This window comes from Coregonus clupeaformis, chromosome 36 (assembly GCF_020615455.1).
Source record: "Coregonus clupeaformis isolate EN_2021a chromosome 36, ASM2061545v1, whole genome shotgun sequence".
NCBI lineage: Eukaryota > Metazoa > Chordata > Actinopteri > Salmoniformes > Salmonidae > Coregonus > Coregonus clupeaformis.
This window is the reverse complement of record NC_059227.1, coordinates 19,873,427-19,895,604: the sequence shown is the minus strand read 5'-3', so window position 1 is coordinate 19,895,604 and position 22,178 is coordinate 19,873,427. Positions and strand designations below refer to the sequence as shown.

Below are 22,178 nucleotides of genomic sequence, written 5' to 3'. Positions count from 1 at the left end.
CTATGTTTTTTACCCAATTTGTATTTAAGCTCACCTATAGACCAGGGTCACAGAACGCTAAGGCAGACACCCTGTCCCGACTATATGACACAGAGGAGAGGTCCATTGAGCCCACTCCCATACTTCCGGAGTCTTGTCTGGTGGCACCGGTGGTGTGGGAGGTTGATGCGGACATCGAGCGGGCGTTACGTACCGATCCTACTCCCCCACAGTGTCCAGAGGGTCGGAAGTACGTGCCGCTCGAGGTTCGTGATCGATTGATATATTGGGCTCACATGTCACCCTCCTCTGGTCATCCTGGTATTGGTCGGACAGTGCACTGCCTTAGTGGGAAGTACTGGTGGCCCACTTTAGCTAAGGACGTGAGGGTTTATGTTTCCTCCTGCTCGGTGTGCGCCCAGTGTAAGGCGCCTAGACACCTGCCCAGAGGGAAGTTACAACCCCTACCCGTTCCACAACGGCCGTGGTCTCACCTATCGGTGGATTTTGTCACGGACCTTCCCCCTTCCCAGGGGAACACGACGATCTTGGTCGTTGTGGATCGGTTTTCGAAGGCCTGCCGCCTCATTCCTATGCCAGGTCTCCCTACAGCCCTACAAACTGCTGACGCCCTGTTTACACACGTCTTCCGGCACTACGGGGTACCTGAGGATATAGTGTCTGATCGGGGTCCCCAGTTCACCTCTAGAGTCTGGAGTGCGTTTATGGAGCGTCTGGGGGTCTCGATTAGCCTTACCTCAGGTTTTCACCCAGAGAGTAATGGGCAGGTGGAGAGAGTGAACCAGGATGTGGGTAGGTTTCTGAGGTCATATTGCCAGGACCGGCAGGGGGAGTGGTCGGGATATATCCCCGGGGCAGAGATAGCCCAAAACTCACTCCGCCACTCCTCCACTAACCTTACGCCTTTTCAGTGTGTGCTAGGGTATCAGCCGGTCCTGGCACCTTGGCATCAGAGCCAGATCGAAGCCCCTGCGGTGGACGAGTGGTTTCGGCGCGCGGAACAAACCTGGAACGCTGCGCATGTCCATCTGCAACGGGCTATCAGGCGGCAAAAGGCGAGCGCCGACCGCCACCGCAGTGAGGCTCCAGTGTATGCACCGGGAGATCGGGTCTGGCTCTCGACCCGAAACCTGCCCCACCGACTGCCCTGCCGGAAGCTGTGTCAGCCGTTTGTGGGGCCATTTAAAGTCCTGAAGAGATTGAACGAGGTATGTTATAGGTTACAACTGCCCATTCATTACCGCATTGACCCCTCGTTCCATGTGTCTCTCCTCAGGCCGGTAGTCGCTGGTCCACTCCAGGAGAGTGAGGTACGAGAGGCTCCTCCGCCCCCACTGGACATCGAGGGGGCTCCGGCGTACTCAGTCCGGTCCATCTTGGATTCGAGGCGTCGGATGGGGGGCCTGCAGTATCTCGTGGAGTGGGAGGGGTACGGTCCGGAGGAACGGTGCTGGGCCCCTAGGAGGGACATCCTAGATCCCTCCATGTTGAGGGATTTCCACCGGAGTCATCCGACTCGCCCTGCTCCGCGTCCTCCTGGCCGTCCCCGAGGCCGGGGTCGGCGCACGGCTGGAGCCGCGCGTCAAGGGGGGGTACTGTCACGGATTCAGCCGAAGCTGCTCCTCCTCCTTGCTCGGGCAGGCTTCAGCGTTCGTCGTCCCCGGAGTACTAGCTACTACCGATCGATGTTTCGGTGTTTGTCTTGTTTGGTCTTTATTGTTTACACCTGTTTCCCATTATGTTACATTGTATTCCCTTTAAGTACCCCTGTCTCTCATTGTTTGTTGTGTGTGATTGTTTTCCGTGAGGTCGGCAGTTGCTGTTTGTATGCGCGTATTGTTCCTCCCTGTTAGGAGGTTTTGTTTTGTATGTTCCTTTACTGTGCTAGTAAAGTACGTCTGCCAGTAGCTCGGTGTCCTGCGCTTGACTTCGTTCACCGCATACACGTCACCTTGACATGTAGCCAGCTCTGCAATGCTTGTTTGAAAAAGAGAGATACTTTGAAAACAATATCATTTTCAATTAATCGAAAATGAGACATGGCAATCTGCACAAAGGCAAAAGGGCCATTTTTAAACAATGGATGAGCTTTTCTTAGTAATCTACTTGAGAACCATTTAGGGTTCAAGTAAAACGTTTGAATAAGTGATGCTTTTAGAGAGAGGTTTAGTGCTTTTATATTTAATAATATCAACCCACCCAATTCATATTCATTATATAGATAGGCACGCTTTATCTTGTCTGGTTTAGCATCCCAGATAAAACTGTACTTGTTGAATGTCCTTCCCTATAAGTGTGCTGAAAGTCTGTTGTCAATTTGTTTACTGTGAAATTGTATTTTATCTGGTCAAACACAATTTTTTCCAAAGGTTTACTAAGGGTTGGTAACAGGCTGATTGGTCAATTTTGCCCAAAATTTAATTTAAGGTGCTCCAAAGCTTTTTACTATAATTCTTGATGTAATTTATCTTTGTTTCATAGTGTAGTTTCTTCTTCTTTTAAATTCAGTTTAGTCACATGATTTCTCAATTTGCAGTATGTTTGCCAATCGGTTGTACAGCCAGACCTATTTGCCATATATTTTGCCTCATCCCTCTCAACCATACCCTTTTTCCAATTCCTCATCAATCCACAGGGATTTAACAGTTTTTACAGTCATTTTCTTAATGGGTGCATGCTTATTAGTAACTGGGATAAGCAATTTCATAAATGTGTCAAGTGCAGCGTCTGGTTGCTCATCATTACACATCACAAACCAACACATATTATTCACATCAACAACATAGGAATCACTACAGAACTTCTTGTATGACCTCTTATACACAATATTAGACCCAGCCTTTGGAACTTTGGTTTTCCTAGATATGGCTACTATATTGTGATCACTACATCCGATGGATTTGGATACTGCTTTCAAACAAATTTATGCAGCATTAGTAAAGATATGATCAATACATGTTGATGATTTCATTCCTGTACTGTTTGTAACTACCCTGGTAGGTTGATTGATAACCTGAACCAGGTTGCAGGCACTAGTTACAGTTTGAAGCTTTCTTTTGAGTGGGCAGCCTGATGAAAGCCAGTCAATATTTAAATCACCCAGAAAGGATACCGCTCTATTGATATCACATATATTATCAAGCATTTCACACATGTTATCCAGATACTGACTGTTAGCATTTGGTGGTCTATAGCAGCTTCCCACTAGAATGGGCTTTAGGTGAGGCAGGTGAACATGTAGCCATTTTACTTAAACAGTATTTAACATGAGATCTTCTCTAAGCTTTACAGGAATGTGGTTCTGAATATAGACCGCAGCACCGCCCCCATTGGCATTTCTGTAAATGTTATAACCTTCTATTGCTACCACTGTATCATCTAAGGTATTATCTAAGTGAGTTTCAGAGATTGACAGAATATGAATGCCATCTGTTACTAGCAAATTATTGATTTCATGAACCTTGTTTCTTAAGATACATATGTTAACTTGAGCTATTTTTAACACTTTTTTTTACATATCCAACATGTATTGCCCTATATAGACTAATGGGAAGCAATGTAATGTCTAGGAACCTAATTACCACCACAGTTAGCAGAGGCTGACAGGAGAGTAGAGTAATGGATCATTTCTTACTTAGCAAAGACATTAGGCACTGTCCTACACTCCCCCTACCCCTCTTTACATGTGCTGTGTAATGTGCTGGCCAGGTGAAGAGAGGGGAACAGGACTGGGTAGTCTAGGGACAGGGACACGCATCATATGGACAGGGACACGCATCATACAGTATGTAAAGCCAGACAGAATATCTCTCTGTCCACACCTGCCCCCTCTGGGCATCATCTGACACTCTGTGGCAGAGGGGATCTGCACTCTGGCACTGCAGCTATGCGACTTACATAATTTGTGTGTGTGTGTGTGCGCGTGTGACATATAACATAAAATAGATGATACATGCTCTATATGGTTACTTATTTGGCTTAAAGTCTCTATGCAGCTGTTTTTATCACAATATCAAATTGTTTCTGAGTAAAAATTAAGTACCTTACTATAATAGTTTTCCATTAAAATTGTCAAATAGAAACAAAAATATCCTTTTAGCAAAAAAAAATTCTCAAGCAAGAATTTTGCCTAATTGAAGGGGCCTAATAGGAGGGATATGTAACCTGAAAACTAGCTGTTATTGGCAGAGAGGTTTGGAACGCTCTTTGTTATTGATCTATTGTGACGTCACCAGGCAAGAACAACTTTACCCATGTAAAACCTGCTGATTAGAAGGTCCTGTGTAAATTGTATTTTCAATCAGCAACTATCTGGAAATAACTCTGATCACATTTAATTTAATATTTAATATGCCATTTAGCAGACGCTTATATCCAAAGCGACTGCATACATTTGTACGTATGGGTGGTCCCGGGGATCGAACCCACTACCCTGGCGTTACAAGCGCCATGCTCTACCAATTGAGCTACAGAGGACCACACTTTTACAGTGTTAGTAGTTTCATCAGCTTTTGAACAATATGATACAAAACACAGGAAAAACTGAGTTGTTACTGTATTGGGCCTTTAAAACTGATGAATTTAACAAACAACTTGAAAGTGAGAGAACATTTTACACCAAAAGTATGACCCAAACAAACGTTCAGTTTCACAATCTGTCTGCTAGGTGCCTCATATTTTATTTGAAGAGGCACTATGTTAAACCACAACAAAATGTTTCAGATCATATGATATGATTCCTCCAAACACAGGGGTTAGACGTTTTGTTCTGCCTATTGATTAATGTGGACAAAGGCCAGCTCTCACTGGTGGTATCATCCCACTGGACGGCCCTGTGTTCTGCTCCTCATGTATCCCAGATGGAAACCCACATCTGAACCCCACACTCAATAATGGATGACTGAGTCCCAATGAAAACATATCTACAGGCTAAAATCACAGCTAGGCAGCCAAGGTCCTAAACCAAGTGAAGTGTAACGGAATTAGTGTAGACAGACAGAGGCGTGGAAGTTAGGCCTGGCTACTATGGATGGTTTCTAGAGTTTTCTGCTAGACTTTCTATCCCATTCCCCCTGAGTAAGGTCTGATTCTAAAGCCTGCGAATGAGTGGCATCTCTTTCTGTGGATAGAGATTATCTTTTGCTGTGATAACATTTCTTTGTTGTCTGCTCTAATAATAACTGCTCCATATAGCAACAATGATTGTAAGATGACTCAATCATGATGAAAACGTATAGAATAAAACGAAAGCAGTTATTCAAAAGGCCCAGCTGTTTCATGTCAAACTGAATCCATATCAACCTCACATCATGTTACCTTCATTTCTTTGTGCCCCTATTTGTGTGAGCTAAAACAGAGCATACACTACCCACTACTAGTGTTCCACTGGGCAAAACAATTGTTGAATCAATGTTGTTTCCACGTCATTTAAAAGAAAAAAGTCAATGTGATGATGTTGAATCAACATGGAAAACGGATTGGATTTGCAAAGAGTCATCAACGTAAGGAAAACGTTCTTTCCTTCACCTAACTTTTAACCTAAATCCAATGACATGGTGACGCTTTCTGTTGATTTCACGTTGAATTCACATTAGTTGACAACTCAACCAAATGTAAATCAAAACTAGATGTTGAACAGGACTGGGTAGTCTAGGGACAGGGACCCAGCTAACAGTGATAACAATAAAACTGATAAGCACCAGAATGAGAGAATACATCATAATAGTAGGACATTGCACATTTCATTACAGTAAATTGGGAGCTAAATCTAAGTACTGTTCCTGGGGTTAGCATATTGACATCACATTGGTGTGATGGCATTAATTCATGACTAAAGGCCAAATATTAAACACACACAGATGCACACACATGCATGCGACACACACACACACACTTTGTTGTCAGGATTTATATGATAGGCTTAAACTAGATGTTGTTATGCACAATAACAAAACATGTTTATTGCTGTTATTGCATTTAGCGCCATTGCCATAAAAGTAGTAGTAAAATGGTTCAGCAGTGGGCTTCTAATGTGGAAAACATGAGTCATCTGTTGAAAAACGGACAGAACATCAGGACCTAAATATGTGTGCTGTGTGTGTGTGTGTGTGTGTGACTGTGTGTGTGTGTGTGTGTGTGTGTGTACATATACTTATACAGTATGCGAAATTTGAAAATTATTTTCAGAAAACAAGGGTGCAACTGCTCCTTGAAAAAAGAAAAAGAAAGACACAGGAAGAGAGATCCTGGGTGTTTTCATATAACGTTTTTTACTATCCAAACCAGATTCTCTTAAAATGAAGGCTGTGTGATCTAACAGGGGAATAATTTGAGCTCGAGACATCGTTATCCTAATAACATCATCTTGGGTACCCACCGGCCACGGCTGGCTCCTTAATAATTGTGATTCATGGTGTGATTCCAATGTTGCAACGAAGGCAACTGGCTTGCGCGCATCAGCAGCCGAGAAGAGGGGGAGTCTTTTTAGTGGGTGTGAGCTTTTAATGACTGTAACACGTGCCCAAAAAATGTAGGAATCCGTACAACGCTGGAAGAAACAAAACGTATTGTAGCCGACAGCATAATAACACAGCAGGCCCGTTTCGCAACTGAGGGTGGGCGGTGTCAACAACTGGAGGTAGGACACTGACTGTCTGTAGCATTCCATACCATTACGTGCTAGCATTTCTGAATGACCAGGCGCCGGTCTAGAGAACAATATTACACTTACCAGGTCTATGAATGTTAAAAACTTCCAGCTACCGCCATATGTTTGATGCGCGGGCATGTCAATTGCTTTATAATTGCAGAGGATTGAGAAATAGGACAGGAGGATGGCTACCCTTAGCACCTGAGATGGGATGAGCGCCATGTTTTTTTATCCGTTTCCTTGTCTCGTCTCCTGCGATATCCTCCTGTCAGATTGATGCTGCGGGTCTCGTACGGTGCAGGGGGGTCGTTGCCTTGGAGAAGGGATTCAGACAGGGAGGAGGTTGCGTACGAGATGTAAACGTGAGGAAAGGGAGGAGGAGGAGGAGGGGTGTTACCATAGAAACAGAACGAAGCCTCTCCAAGAGGAGGAGGAGCAGAACACTGTGTGATGCTCTGCATGCATACAGAGGCTCCTTCAATTATGTCTTTATAGTCTGGTCAATGGTTTTGGCTAGTCTAGTATAATAGGGAAATAATGCAAATGTATTCAACATTTCAACTGAGGCCGTTGCGTCTTTGCAGATGCATATACAGTTGAAGTCGGAAGTTTACATACACTTAGGTTGGAGTCATTAAAACTCGTTTTTCAACCACTCCACAAATTTCTTGTTAAACTATAATTTTGGCAAGTCGGTTAGGACATCTACTTTGTGCATGACACAAGTCATTTTTACAACAATTATTTACAGACAGATTATTTCACTTATAATTAACTGTATCACAATTCCAGTGGGTCAGAAGTTTACATACAGTAAGTTGACTGTGCCTTTAAACAGCTTGGAAAATTCCAGAAAATGATGTCATGGCTCATTTAAGTCAATTGGAGGTGTACCTGTGGATGTATTTCAAGGCCTACCTTCAAACTCAGTGCCTCTTTGCTTGACATCATGGGAAAATCAAAAGAAATCAGCCAAGACCTCAGAAAATTAATTGTAGACCTCCACAAGTCTGGTTCATCCTTGGTAGCAATTTCCAAACGCCTGAAGGTACCACGTTCATCTGTACAAACAATAGTACGCAAGTACAGTGGGGAAAAAAGTATTTAGTCAGCCACCAATTGTGCAAGTTCTCCCACTTAAAAAGATGAGAGAGGCCTGTAATTTTCATCATAGGTACACGTCAACTATGACAGACAAAATGAGAATTATTTTTCCAGAAAATCACATTGTAGGATTTTTAATGAATTTATTTGCAAATTATTGTGGAAAATAAGTATTTGGTCACCTACAAACAAGCAAGATTTCTGGCTCTCACAGACCTGTAACTTCTTATTTAAGAGGCTCCTCTGTCCTCCACTCGTTAGCTGTATTAATGGCACCTGTTTGAACTTGTTATCAGTATAAAAGACACCTGTCCACAACCTCAAACAGTCACACTCCAAACTCCACTATGTCCAAGACCAAAGAGCTGTCAAAGGACACCAGAAACAAAATTGTAGACCTGCACCAGGCTGGGAAGACTGAATCTGCAATAGGTAAGCAGCTTGGTTTGAAGAAATCAACTGTGGGAGCAATTATTAGGAAATGGAAGACATACAAGACCACTGATAATCTCCCTCGATCTGGGGCTCCACGCAAGATCTCACCCCGTGGGGTCAAAATGATCACAAGAACGGTGAGCAAAAATCCCAGAACCACATGGGGGGACCTAGAGAATGACCTGCAGAGAGCTGGGACCAAAGTAACAAAGCCTACCATCAGTAACACACTCAAATCCTGCAGTGCCAGACGTGTCCCCCTGCTTAAGCCAGTACGTGTCCAGGCCCGTCTGAAGTTTGCTAGAGTGCATTTGGATGATCCAGAAGAGGATTGGGAGAATGTCATATGGTCAGATGAAACCAAAATATAACGTTTTGGTAAAAACTCAACTCGTCGTGTTTGGAGGACAAAGAATGCTGAGTTGCATCCAAAGAACATCATGCCTACTGTGAAGCATGGGGGTGGAAACATCATGCTTTGGGGCTGTTTTTCTGCAAAGGGACCAGGACGACTGATGCGTGTAAAGGAAAGAATGAATGGGGCCATGTATCGTGAGATTTTGAGTGAAAACCTCCTTCCATCAGCAAGGGCATTGAAGATGAAATGTGGCTGGGTCTTTCAGCATGACAATGATCCCAAACACACCGCCCGGGCAACGAAGGAAGCATTTCAAGGTCCTGGAGTGGCCTAGCCAGTCTCCAGATCTCAACCCCATAAAAAATCTTTGGAGGGAGTTGAAAGTCCGTGTTGCCCAGCGACAGCCCCAAAACATCACTGCTCTAGAGGAGATCTGCATGGAGGAATGGGCCAAAATACCAGCAACAGTGTGTGAAAACCTTGTGAAGACTTACAGAAAACGTTTGACCTGTGTCATTGCCAACAAAGGGTATATAACAAAGTATTGAGAAACTTTTGTTATTGACCAAATACTTATTTTCCACCATAATTTGCAAATAAATTCATTAAAAATCCTACAATGTGATCTTCTGGATTTTTATTCCTCATTTTGTCTGTCATATAGAGACGTGTACCTATGATGAAAATTACAGGCCTCTCTCATCTTTTTAAGTGGGAGAACTTGCACAATTGGTGGCTGACTAAATACTTTTTTCCCCCACTGTATAAACACCATGGGACCACGCAACCGTCATGTAGCACTAACTCCAAAAAGTTTTGGGACACTGTAAAGTCCATGGAGAATAAGAGCACCTCCTCCCAGCTGCCCACTGCACTGAGGCTAAGAAACACTGTCACCACCGATAAATCTACAATAATCGAGAATTTCAACAAGCATTTTGCTACGGCTGGCCATGCTTTCCACCTGGCTACCCCTACCCCGGCCACCAGCTCTGCACCCTCTGCTGCAACTTGCCCATGCCCCCCCGCCCCCGCTTCTCCTTCACCCAAATTCAGACAGCTGATGTTCTGAAAGAGCTACAAAATCTGGACCCCTACAAATCAGCTGGGCTAGACAATCTGGACCCTTTCTTTCTAAAAATTAGCCACCGAAATTGTCGCAACCCCTATTACCAGCCTGTTCAACCTCTCTTTCGTATCGTCTGAGATCCCCAGAGATTGGAAAGCTGTCGCGGTCATCCCCCTCTTCAAAGGGGGTGACACTCTAGATCCAAACTGTTACAGACCTATATCCATCCTGCCCTGCCTTTCGAAAGTTTTTGAAAGCCAAGTGAACAAACAGATCACCGACCTTTTCGAATCCCACCGTACCTTCTCCGCTATGCAATCTGGTTTCCGAGCTGTTCATCAGTGCACCTCAGCCACGCTCAAGGTCCTAAACAATATTATAACCGCGATCGATAAAAGACAGTACTGTGCAGCCGTCTTTATCGACCTGGCCAAGGCTATCGAATCTGTCAATCACCGCATTCTTATTGGCAGACTAAATAGCCTTGGTTTCTCAAATGACTGCCTCGCCTGGTTCACCAACTACTTCTCAGATAGAGTTCAATGTGTCAAATCGGAGGGCCTGTTGTCTGGACCTCTGGCAGTCTCTATGGGGGTGCCACAGGGTTCAATTCTCGGGCTGACTCTATTCTCTGTGTATATCAATGATGTCGCTCTTGCTGCTGGTGACTCTCAGATCCACCTCTACGCAGACGACACCATTTTGTATACATCTGGCCCTTCATTGGACACTGTGTAAACAAACCTCCAAACAAGCTTCAATGCCATACAACACTCCTTCCGTAGCCTCCAACTGCTCTTAAACGCTAGTAAAACTAAATGCATGCTCTTCAATCGAACGCTGCTTGCACCCGCCCGCCCGACTAGAATCACTACTCTCGCCGGGTCTGACTTAGAATATGTGGACAACTACAAATACCTAGGTGTCTGGTTAGACTGTAAACTCTCCTTCCAGACTCACATTAAGCATCTCCAATCCAAAGTTAAATCTAGAATCGGCTTCCTATTTCGCAACAAAGCCTCCTTCTGCCAAACATGCCCTCGTAAAACGGACTATCCTACCGATCCTTGACTTCGGCGATGTCATTTACAAAATAGCCTCCAACACTCTACTCAGCAAATTGGATGTAGTCTATCACAGTGCCATCCATTTTGTCACCAAAGCCCCATATACTACCCACCATTGTGACCTGTACGCTCTCGTTGGCTGGCCCTCACTACATATTCGTCGCCAAACCCACTGGCTCCAGGTCATCTATATATCCCTGCTAGGCAAATCCCTGCCTTACTCATTGGTCACCATAGCAACACCCACCCGTAGTATGCGTTCCAGCAGGTATATCTCACTGGTCATCCCCAAAGCCAACACCTCCTTTGGCCGTCATTCCTTCCAGTTCTCTGCTGCCAATGATTGGAACGAACTGCAAAAATCTCTGAAGCTGGAGACTCTTATCTCCCTCACTAACTTTAAGCATCAGTTGTCAGAGCAGCTTACCGATCACTGCACCTGTACACAGCCCATCTGTAATTAGCCCACCCAACTACCTCATCCCCATATTGTTATTTATTTTTGCTCATTTGCACCCCAGTATCTCTATTTGCACATCATCTTCTGCACATCTATCACTCCAGTGTTAATACTAAATTGTAATTATTTTGCACTATGGCCTATTTATTGCCTTACCTCTATAACTTACTACATTTGCACACACTGTATTTAGATTTTCTATTTTTCTATTGTGTTTTTAACTGTATGTTTTGTTTATCACATATGTAACTCCGTGTTGTTGTTTTTTTTATCGCATTGCTTTGCTTTATCTTGGCCATGTTGCAGTTGTAAATGAGAACTTGTTCTCAACTGGCTTACCTGGTTAAATAAAGGTTAAATAAAAATAAAATACCGCTCAGGAAGGAGACGTGTTCTGTCTCCTAGAGATGAACGTACTTTGGTGCGAAAAGTGCAAATCAATCCCAGAACAACAGCAAAGGACCTTGTGAAGATGCTGGAGGAAACAGGTACAAAAGTATCTATATCCACAGTAAAACGAGTCCTATATCGACATAACCTGAAAGGCCGCTCAGCAAGGAAGAAGCCACTGCTCCAAAACCGCCATAAAAAACCAGACTACGGTTTGCAACTGCACATGGGGATAAAGATCGTACTTTTTGGAGAAATGTCCTCTGGTCTTGATGAAATAAAAATAGAACTGTTTGGCCATAATGACCATTGTTGTGTTTGGAGGAAAAAGGGGGTTGCTTGCAAGCCGAAGAACACCATCCCAACCGTGAAGCACGGGGGTGGCAGCATCATGCTGTGGGGGTGCTTTGCTGCAGGAGGGACTGGTGCACTTCACAAAATAGATGGCATCATGAGGAAGGAAAATTATATGGATATATTGAAGCAAAATCTCAAGACATCAGTCAGGAAGTTAAAGCTTGGTCGCAAATGGGTCTTCCAAATGGACAATGACCCAAGGATACTTCCAAAGTTGTGACAAAATGGCTTAAGGACAACAAAGTCAAGGTATTGGAGTGGCCATCACAAAGCCCTGACTTCAATCCTATAGAAAATTTGTGGGCAGAACTGAAAAAGCGTGTGCGAGCAAAGAGGCCTACAAACCTGACTCAGTTACACCAGCTCTGTCAGGAGGATTGGGCCAGAATTCACCCAACTTATTGTGGGAAGCTTGAGGAAGGCTACCCAAAACGTTTGACCCAAGTTAAACAATTTAAAGACAATGCTACCAAATACTAATTGAGTGTATGTAAACTTCTGACCCACTGGGAATGTGATGAAAGAAATAAAAGCTGAAATAAATAATTCTCTCTACTATTATTCTGACATTTCACATTCTTAAAATAAAGTGGTGATCCTAACTGACCTAAGACAGGGAATGTGTACTAGGATTAAATGTCAGGAATTGTGGAAAACTGAGTTTAAATGTATTTGGCTAAGGTGTATGTAAACTTCCAACTTCAACTGTAGCTAAAATGTGCACAACAATTTATTGTAACCAAATATGTATGTCTTTTTTTTATTTGGGGGCTTTTAAGCAATAGTTGGGCCTACCAGATTGTGGCAACACAAAATTAACATTGTGTTCTAATGCGAGACAGTGCTTGTCCCTCCACTTGAATAAAAAACAGCGTCTTCCTTCTGACATACTTCCATTCTGTTTCAGGATAGAGACAGTTACAGGTTTATGTTTGTTGTTCCAGCCGAGACATTCTGATATGTTATAATTAACTGCATTTGGCAGATAGCTTACTATCACTAGAAGCGTTTTACAACTCTACAATGGTCTTTAGGACACAATGCCAACTGATGGTGCTTAGATTATATCTGTTTACTACTTTATTGGCACTCTTCAGGATCCCAAGGCTATTATAAGTTAGATATTGTGTTATTAATGCCGTCACTGGGTTTTCATATTTTATTGATCCCGTAAAAGTACAGTACTTTAACCAAAGCAAAGCACCATTTAGGGACTGAGGGAATGACCAGAAGAACATCAAAATGCTGCATGGCTCTTCAGAGCTAAGAGAATAGGCCTGGGAAATATCAGGAGGGCATCAAGTACATCAGATCAGACACCATTCCGGAACAGAAAAACACCTAGGTTTTTCCCACTGACACATTGACTGCGTCATACAGTATTACTGTAATCTATAATTGCCAGCTCCAGTCTCAAAGCTTTTTGAGCGATGTCAGGCTGCGGCAGACTAACTCTCCCCCCTGTTAAAATCAGTATTAAGTTACGATAAGGCAGCCAAAGAGGTTTATTCTATAAAAAATCCCTCACAAGAGACAGACAAATGGTTTCCAATCCCAGCTATTAAGAGGATATAGAACTGGGGATTACAGGTTCTGGCCTCTGTCCCCCCCAAAGTCAGCACAAGATTGGAAGGCTGACGAAGGGACTTGGGCAGGCAGAGATGGTATGGATGGATGGCCTATCCTGGTATAACCCTGGTGAGAGGCTTTGTGGGTCTGAATTTGAGTCCTGCCTCATTCGGCAACACAAAAGCTCCCAACTACCATAAATGCATAATTTCTACATTTTGGATCTAATACACTGTGTTACTCAAACATTCTGTCATGTACATTCACTTCATGTAGAGTGCAGAAAGTCTTCTGAATTGCTCTGCAAGTGTTCTTGGTCTGCTGGAGTGCATGCACTGGCTTTTGACGGTTTGTGGTTAGCTGTGGGGTGTTTGCTTGAGAGTTTCCAGTGTCACTGCCTGCTTAAAGTAGAGGAGCTGATTCGCAGCTAGCTACTGCACACTCCAGTTTGCTGTGCACTCTCAGTGCACTTGGTGGCTACAGCAGAAATCAGCCCTCTTCTCACTGGGATGTATTGGCTAGTGAGAGGCTTCTGTGGCCTGTGCTGGGTGAACACAGCATGGGCTCCCTCTCAGGTTTGGATATGATCTACGAGTATAACCATTGACATGTTAAAGCAGTGTAACAGTTTTGAGTATTGTTTTATGTCGGGCCTATAAAGGCCAGTAGGTGAGGATTTAGCAACAACCTGTCAAGACTCCAGACTCTGTCTATCCCTTCCACATACTATGGCCTTTCTGTCTCTGTTATTTCTCCTTGAATATGTTGTTCATTCTATGTTGACTGTAGATACCCAACCCAACACGTTACATGAACCAAACTGGGATAATGCCATAGATGTTGTGCAGCCTAAATGTGGCTGTCACAAATTCCCATCGGGTTAACTAGGGAATTTCAGTCCTTAATCCACTCGACGTCTGTCCTCATCCAACCATCCGTCTTTAATGACTCCCCCTCGACTCAGATAAAGCTCCACAAACAACACATGAGAGGGTGTCCATCTCATCCAAGTCATCTTTCATTATCCCCCACTAGCTGAGCTGTGTAGGAAAGGTCGAGCTAATCCTCTGGCAGCCAGGGCAAGGCTGTGTCTTGACTGGCGCTACACAGGACATAAACTCTCACTCACCTCTCCTCTTGCTATGGCCCCATAGATTTCAACACACACTTATACAACATGCCAGTGACTTAGTTCACTCTCTCTCTGTGAGCTGGCTGGCTGGCTAGCTGGCACGTCATGTCAAGGGCCTAAAAATAGGCCTCCAAGCCTCATTAAGGCCCTAAGTTTGTTTGCCTCGGTATAATGCCCATACACAAACACTGGCATGTTTGTGTATGTTTGCAAACATCAAAGTCTGGCCAATCAATCTAATGATGAGAATGAGGACACACATCTGTTCTCTCGTGCCTCTCTCTTACCTTTATCCTCATTTTTGCAATTAGAGGTCCCCATGCTAAAACCACTGCTTTAATCCAGATTGGTAATGATAAATATGTATTTATTTATCTATTTAGTCGGGGGCAAATGCTTCCAGATTTAAACAAGGGTGGGTCACATAATAAGACACCCCCTCTGACAGTTTGCTGAGGAAACATGGGTGATGAATTAGTCATCTAAGTGGAGGGGCTATAGCCCAGCCCAATGTGGAACATCTTCCATGTGGACACGCTGCACGTTTGGTTGGTTTATTACTGAATTACAATCCTGTAGGTGGGTGAGTGTTTTTAGATTTTTTAACGGATTATGTTTTTTATGGTTTTAGCCTTTGACGTTGATCATGGCTTTCATGTCTGTCTTTCTGTATTTTGCACCCTAGTGATATTAGTGTCACTAACCTTGTGGTGGTAGGATTAGTGATGAAGAGCACTGCCAAGGGTCTCCCTGCCTGCCTCATGCATTCTGGTTAGAATGGCTCATTTGATTGGATAAAGATGTCATGAGAGGCGCGGCAGAGCAGAACGCTAATTGTCCCCAAGCCTCTGACTGGCCTGAATGGAAGTGTTGCATGTTGTTCTTACTTCTGTCTGCTTTCAGCATCGTTCTGATGACAGTGTTTAAAGGATGTGGTTTCTGAATAAAGCTCACTGTATCATGTTCCTGGACCCATAGTCATGCCACAATTTCCATGTTTAGTTTTTTTCTTTATAGAACATCGTCAGTGAAACTAGAGGAGAGGGGCCTCAGCCATGCACCTGTCGTGAGGAAAGGAGAGAGGCAACAACAGAGGATTTTAGCCTAGGATTTTGATGTAGAGGTGTGAAAAGGCCGTAGGGTACCGATATGAAGGTAAACACATGTGTTTGCGCAGGAGAATGGCTGATGATGCAAGAGCACCACAAAAAGAAAGTGTAGCTTGTACAAACACCAGGCTGTAAAAGCAAACAAAGGTGACACGTAATGGGCCACAACGAGACACTGACAGGTGAGGGTTGAATGGAAATAGCATTCTCTTAAACTGCCTGTTAAATCAAACGTTCTGTGGTGTGTGTTTGTCTGTATGACGACAGAACCTTATCTTTTATCTAGTGGCGCTGGACTGGGCTGGCTCTCTATCTGTTCAATTACTAGGCTACTAGTATGGCCTCTCCTTATTTTAACACGACAAAGTTCCTAATAAAACCGGGGAATTGCTCAAATGGAAAGAGCGATCACTTTGTGGAAAATATTATTCACAGCGATAGGGTGATATTAATTTAGAAAATATGTATTTTGTCTGTCAGGGCTATCACTCTACAACCACAATATGACATTATAGCACATTTACGAATCCCATCTGGATAATAAACAGAGCGATCTCATTAGCTAAAAGTACACTGGCCGCTGTTGCCGGTTATGAGCTGCCGTTCTTGCCATCAGGAAGGGTCGTCTGCAGTGCACACAATTTTACTACGCATAGATTAAAACAATTAAATGTGTCCTGCTCCTGCTGGAGCTCAGGGAAAATATATGTCTGTGTTGAAAGGTGTAGAGATTAAACTGGCATGTCACTGTGTCTGTCAGCTATATGCCAGCAAGCTTAATCACCACCTGTAAAACACCTCAGCCTGGAATTGGTTCTGCTCAGTCTGCAATTAACATTGTCTTTGGAAGTGACTTTAAAGCATTGCAGTATCATGCTTTACATGCACACTGAGAGGATTGCAACGATGAGTGCCATGTTCAATTATTTTGTCTAGACTAAATCACATAAATGATCTAAGAGGGTCCTATTGCCTAGACTGTTCTGGTTTCATAGCAGCCACATTGAAGCTTGTGTATCATATGTGATGAGATCAGGGTGTTAAAACCAGATATGAGAAAATGTAATATTCATACTGTTGAATATTACCTATAGACCGATACCTATAGTTCTGAAGGGTGTTTAACACAGTGTAGAGGCAGACTATATGTTATACAAACTAAATGTATTGTAGATTAAGGTTAAACAATCCTAAGTAGAAGAGGTGGAAACTCTGTTCAGGGACTATTTTACAGAAAATAGATATAATAAGGAGATCAGTGACCTGGCTGATCCCAGGCAAGCAGAACAAGCTGCCAAGTCCTAGGTGGAAAGCATCCCTCTGCCAGGCTGCTATGTTTTACCACTTTCTGTCAGTTTCTTCAAACACAGCAAAGTCCCAGGAGTTTAAGAGGCGCTGGCAGTAGCCTGGCTTTTTATCTCCCGAACTGTGGGAAACTTTGCCTAAGCACCAGAGCCCCAGTGTCCGAAGGTTGTGAATAAAAAACGAGATGCGGCCCGTTTCCGAGGAAGAGGGGGTACACTGGCTCCCAGAACAGGAGTGGGTGTCTCTGACCTCACAACCTTGATGGGTACGTCAAAACATTTCCCCACTCAAACAAACAACAAGGAAAGAATAGCCAAGAGCATAGTTTGATTTATAGGTAGTTTGATTCTCGGAGCGCTAGAACTTTAGTAAGTGAACAGAAGTGAACAGCTATCAACCTATCAACAAATTATGAGGTGATTGTTTTATTTCTGATGTTTTAAGTCATAGCAGGATAAATCAGATCAGGCATGCTGACACGCTTGGGATTGCTCTAGTAACACATACTGTCTGCTCTGTACCTATTTTGAACTTCAATCTACAGGAACTCTTAAATTCAGAGTCAGTATTCTAGTTTGACCACCAGGGGTCTTGGTTTAGTTCTGTAAGGTAAAAGATTGAAGACATTACAGTTACCTAGCTGAGAGGCTTTCAACAGGCCTTCTATCAAACTACATACAAACGTAGGGCACTCTAAGTGTAGGGCACTTTTGTTAACATTTTCCATTTGGTTTGCTATTTCATGACTCAACACAATGATGCAACTGCCATTCAAACAATAGGGTTGAATAAACTGACAACTCTTGGTATCCAAAAGTGAAAGTACTACCCCATTGGATAATAACAATTTAATTGAATTGAATATGTTTCATATGTGTTTGTGTCTATCCTCTCAGTGAGAAGTGTTGTCCCTTTCTCAGGTATGTCTGAAACCTGGGTTGTTTGATCATAGTCACCTGTCTGCCTGGTGCAGTTTTTACAGGCTGTTTTACAGCCTGGGAGCGGGAGATGAAAGCAGCTCTTTGTTGAGGATTCACCAGTGGCCACCAGTCATGCTACGTTAGCACCCTGCCTTATCACTCACACAAACTGACCTTTGTCATAGTTTAGCACATATACAGTATATCCTTATGTAATTTCCTGGCAGCGAGAGAGAGAGAGAGAGAGCGAGAGCGAGAGAGGTGAAGCTGGGATTCCAGGGAATGCGTGATGCAGCGCTGACTGTTAATCAGAGGAACTTGCACAATAGCAGCAGATTATTGCTGGGTACAACTAGGTGTGGAGCCTGAGAGGGGGGTGGCCATGCCAAGTGAGTAAGCACTGGCAATCCATCAGCTGTCAAGACCTCATTGTGTCCCAGAGGCATCGGTTACAGCCACGGGACATGTGCCTGAGGGGAAGAATGTGCATGTGCATCGTTCTCAGGAACATTATCATGCTTTCGATGATACTGCCGCAGGACAACAGGCATGGAAATGGTCTCCAGTGCCTCTGTATGCTTCAGGAAGTGGCTTGTTTAATGACTGTGTACAATATGTTGTGTTTGGAGTGGACAGGCCTTCAATGGACAAATTGTGTTCTATCTAAACCATTACACAGCGAAGAAGCCTTTCAAGGGGCTTGTCTCAGGATCTATCTGAGAGAGGATCAGTTGACAATGAGCATTATGAGTAGGAGCTCAAAGTATGTATGGTAAAGGCCATAGTATCATCATTTGATGAGGTTATGTATAAAAAACATGGGTTTACAACTTAACATATTTTAGACATTCATAATAGAATCAGGCAACCTGATTTACGGTGTGTTAACAACTATCATCACCTGCTTGGTTCTTGGGCCATTACGTTTCAGTGACTAAGTCAGAGTACAAAAAACTTGATCTGTGGGAATACCCTCAGGTGTCCTTGGATAAATTAGTCAAAATATGAGACTCTTGCCGATACTCGTACCAGCAGCCTTGATCTCACCATCTAGGAATACTGTACCAACTATGCTAGATAACCCAGCGGAAAGACACTGTTCTAACATGCCCTTTGTGGTCAAGAGGACAGGTTCTTTGTTGTTGTCATGTTGTGTTTCTGCCATGCTATGTTGTTGTCTTAGGTCTCTCATTATGTAGTGTTGTGGTGTCTCTCTTGTCATGATGTGTGTTTTGTCCTATATTTTTTATTTTTAACCCCAGCCCCCATCCCCGCAGGAGGCCTTTTGCCTTTTGGTAGGCCGTCATTGTAAATAAGAATTTGTTCTTACAGTGAGGGAAAAAAGTATTTGATCCCCTGCTGATTTTGTACGTTTGCCCACTGACAAAGAAATGATCAGTCTATAATTTTAATGGTAGGTTTATTTGAACAGTGAGAGACAGAATAACAACAAAAAAATCCAGAAAAACGCATGTCAAAAATGTTATAAATTGATTTGCATTTTAATGAGGGAAATAAGTATTTGACCCCCTCTCAATCAGAAAGATTTCTGGCTCCCAGGTGTCTTATATATAGGTAACGAGCTGAGATTAGGAGCACACTCTTAAAGGGAGTGCTCCTAATCTCAGTTTGTTACCTGTATAAAAGACACCTGTCCACAGAAGCAATCAATCAATCAGATTACAAACTCTCCACCATGGCCAAGACCAAAGAGCTCTCCAAGGATGTCAGGGACAAGATTGAAGACCTACACAAGGCTGGAATGGGCTACAAGACCATCGCCAAGCAGCTTGGTGAGAAGTTGACAACAGTTGGTGCGATTATTCGCAAATGGTAAAAACACAAAATAACTGTCAATCTCCCTCAGCCTGGGGCTCCATACAAGATCTCACCTCGTGGAGTTACAATGATCATGAGAACAGTGAGGAATCAGCCCAGAACTACACGGGAGGATCTTGTCAATGATCTCAAGGCAGCTGGGACCATAGTCACCAAGAAAACAATTGGTAACACACTACGCTGCGAAGGACTGAAATCCTGCAGCGCCTGCAAGGTCCCCCTGCTCAAGAAAGCACATATACAGGCCCGTCTGAAGTTTGCCAATGAACATCTGAATGATTCAGAGGAGAACTGGGTGAAAGTGTTGTGGTCAGATGAGACCAAAATGGAGCTCTTTGGCATCAACTCAACTCGCCGTGTTTGGAGGAGGAGGAATGCTGCCTATGACCCCAAGAACACCATCCCCACCGTCAAACATGGAGGTGGAAACATTATGCTTTGGGGGGGGTTTTCTGCTAAGGGGACAGGACAACTTCACCGCATCAAAGGGACGATGGACGGGGCCACGTACCGTCAAATCATGGGTGAGAACCTCCTTCCCTCAGCCAGGGCATTGAAAATGGGTCGTGGATGGGTATTCCAGCATGACAATGACCCAAAACACACGGCCAAGGCAACAAAGGAGTGGCTCAAGAAGAAACACATTAAGGTCCTGGAGTGGCCTAGCCAGTCTCTAGACCTTAATCCCACAGAAAATCTGTGGCGGGAGCTGAAGGTTCGAGTTGCCAAACGTCAGCCTCAAAACCTTAATGATTTGGAGAAGATCTTCAAAGAGGAGTGGGACAAAATCCCTCCTGAGATGTGTGCAAACCTGGTGGCCAACTACAAGAAACGTCTGACCTCTGTGATTGCTAACAAGGGTTTTGCCACCAAGTACTAAGTCATGTTTTGCAGAGGGGTCAAATACTTATTTCCCTCATTAAAATGCAAATCAATTCATAACATTTTTGACATGCGTTTTTCTAGATTTTTTTGTTGTTATTCTGTCTCTCACTGTTCAAATAAACCAACCATTAAAATTATAGACTGATCATGTCTTTGTCAGTGGGCAAACATACAAAATCAGCAGGGGATCAAATACTTTTTTCCCTCAGTGTAACTGACTTGCCTAGTTAAATAAAGGTTAAAGAAAAATACAAATTATTTATCTTGGTGTTGTTTCTCCAGAGATAGTTTAAGGGGGTTTAGTAGCAGTGTTGGATAACTTTTAAAAATGTTATGTTGGATATCGTTTTGCTTTTTAATTTATCATTTATTTATGCGTGTGAGTCCCATTGACATTTAGGTACAGTATCTCTTACTAGGCAGCGCTTGAGCAGTATGACAATATTACTCCAAGAAGACCAGCCATGATTTAAAGACAGTTAGTTTAGGGCCATGGGAGCTGATCTCCCTTGGGAATGGCTTTCCTAAAGATTAGAGAGAGGAGGTCTCTATGGGGACTCCCAGGTCACCGCTGATATGATATGGCCATGAGCTACCAGAGACTATAAGCCACTCTTGTTCTAGCTGATAATCCACTTAACTCTCTATACGTCACACACACTGGACCAGGGCCCATGCCAAAGAAAGCATAGGCAGTATTAGACACACTCACTTTCACTCACTTTCATTGAGGAGTTGTGTTACCTCGCTCCTAGGGACTGACTCATGTGTTTACCAAAAGCGGATGAGTTTACTGGATGTCTCATGATGGCTGTTGTGGTAGAAGAGGTGGTCTGCTTATTTATAGACATTCACTCTTGAGATAATTTCTAGAATCAAATCAACAACTTTGTGTTTGAATAATTATGGCTATTAAAATGACTGGAATACCCTGTGTGAGGACTTTTGCCAACAAGGCTATGTCCCTAATACTTACGTTACACTTACCTTTGTAACTACCATGTGATTGTATTGGGTTTTAGCTCCAGATAATGTAGGGTGACCCTATTGTTGTTCTATTGATGCACATGCAGTCTAACATAGCCTACATACAGTGGGGGAAAAAAGTATTTAGTCAACCACCAATTGTGCAAGTTCTCCCACTTAAAAAGATGAGAGAGGCCTGTAATTTTCATCATAGGTACACGTCAACTATGACAGACAAAATGAAAAAATAAAATCCAGAAAATCACATTGTAGGATTTTTTATGAATTTATTTGCAAATTATGGTGGAAAAATTAGTATTTGGTCAATAACAAAAGTTTCTCAATACTTTGTTATATACCCTTTGTTGGCAATGACACAGGTCAAACGTTTTCTGTAAGTCTTCACAAGGTTTTCACACACTGTTGCTGGTATTTTGGCCCATTCCTCCATGCAGATCTCCTCTAGAGCAGTGATGTTTTGGGGCTGTCGCTGGGCAACACGGACTTTCAACTCCCTCCAAAGATTTTCTATAGGGTTGAGATCTGGAGACTGGCTAGGCCACT

The 22,178-nt window shown here is 43.3% G+C and overlaps 1 protein-coding gene across 1 annotated transcript in view; it reads right to left on the bottom strand.

Moving 5' to 3' along the window:
- aig1 (androgen-induced 1 (H. sapiens)) overlaps positions 1–7,031 on the bottom strand; it is a 48,494-nt gene extending 41,463 nt beyond the window's left edge. Inside the window, exon 1 of the mRNA XM_041866052.2 lies at positions 6,731–7,031. Within this exon, the coding sequence (XP_041721986.1) occupies positions 6,731–6,871 (141 nt within the window). The 5' untranslated portion in view covers positions 6,872–7,031. The remainder of the gene's footprint in view (positions 1–6,730) is intronic.
- Between the last annotated feature and the right edge of the window lie 15,147 nt (positions 7,032–22,178).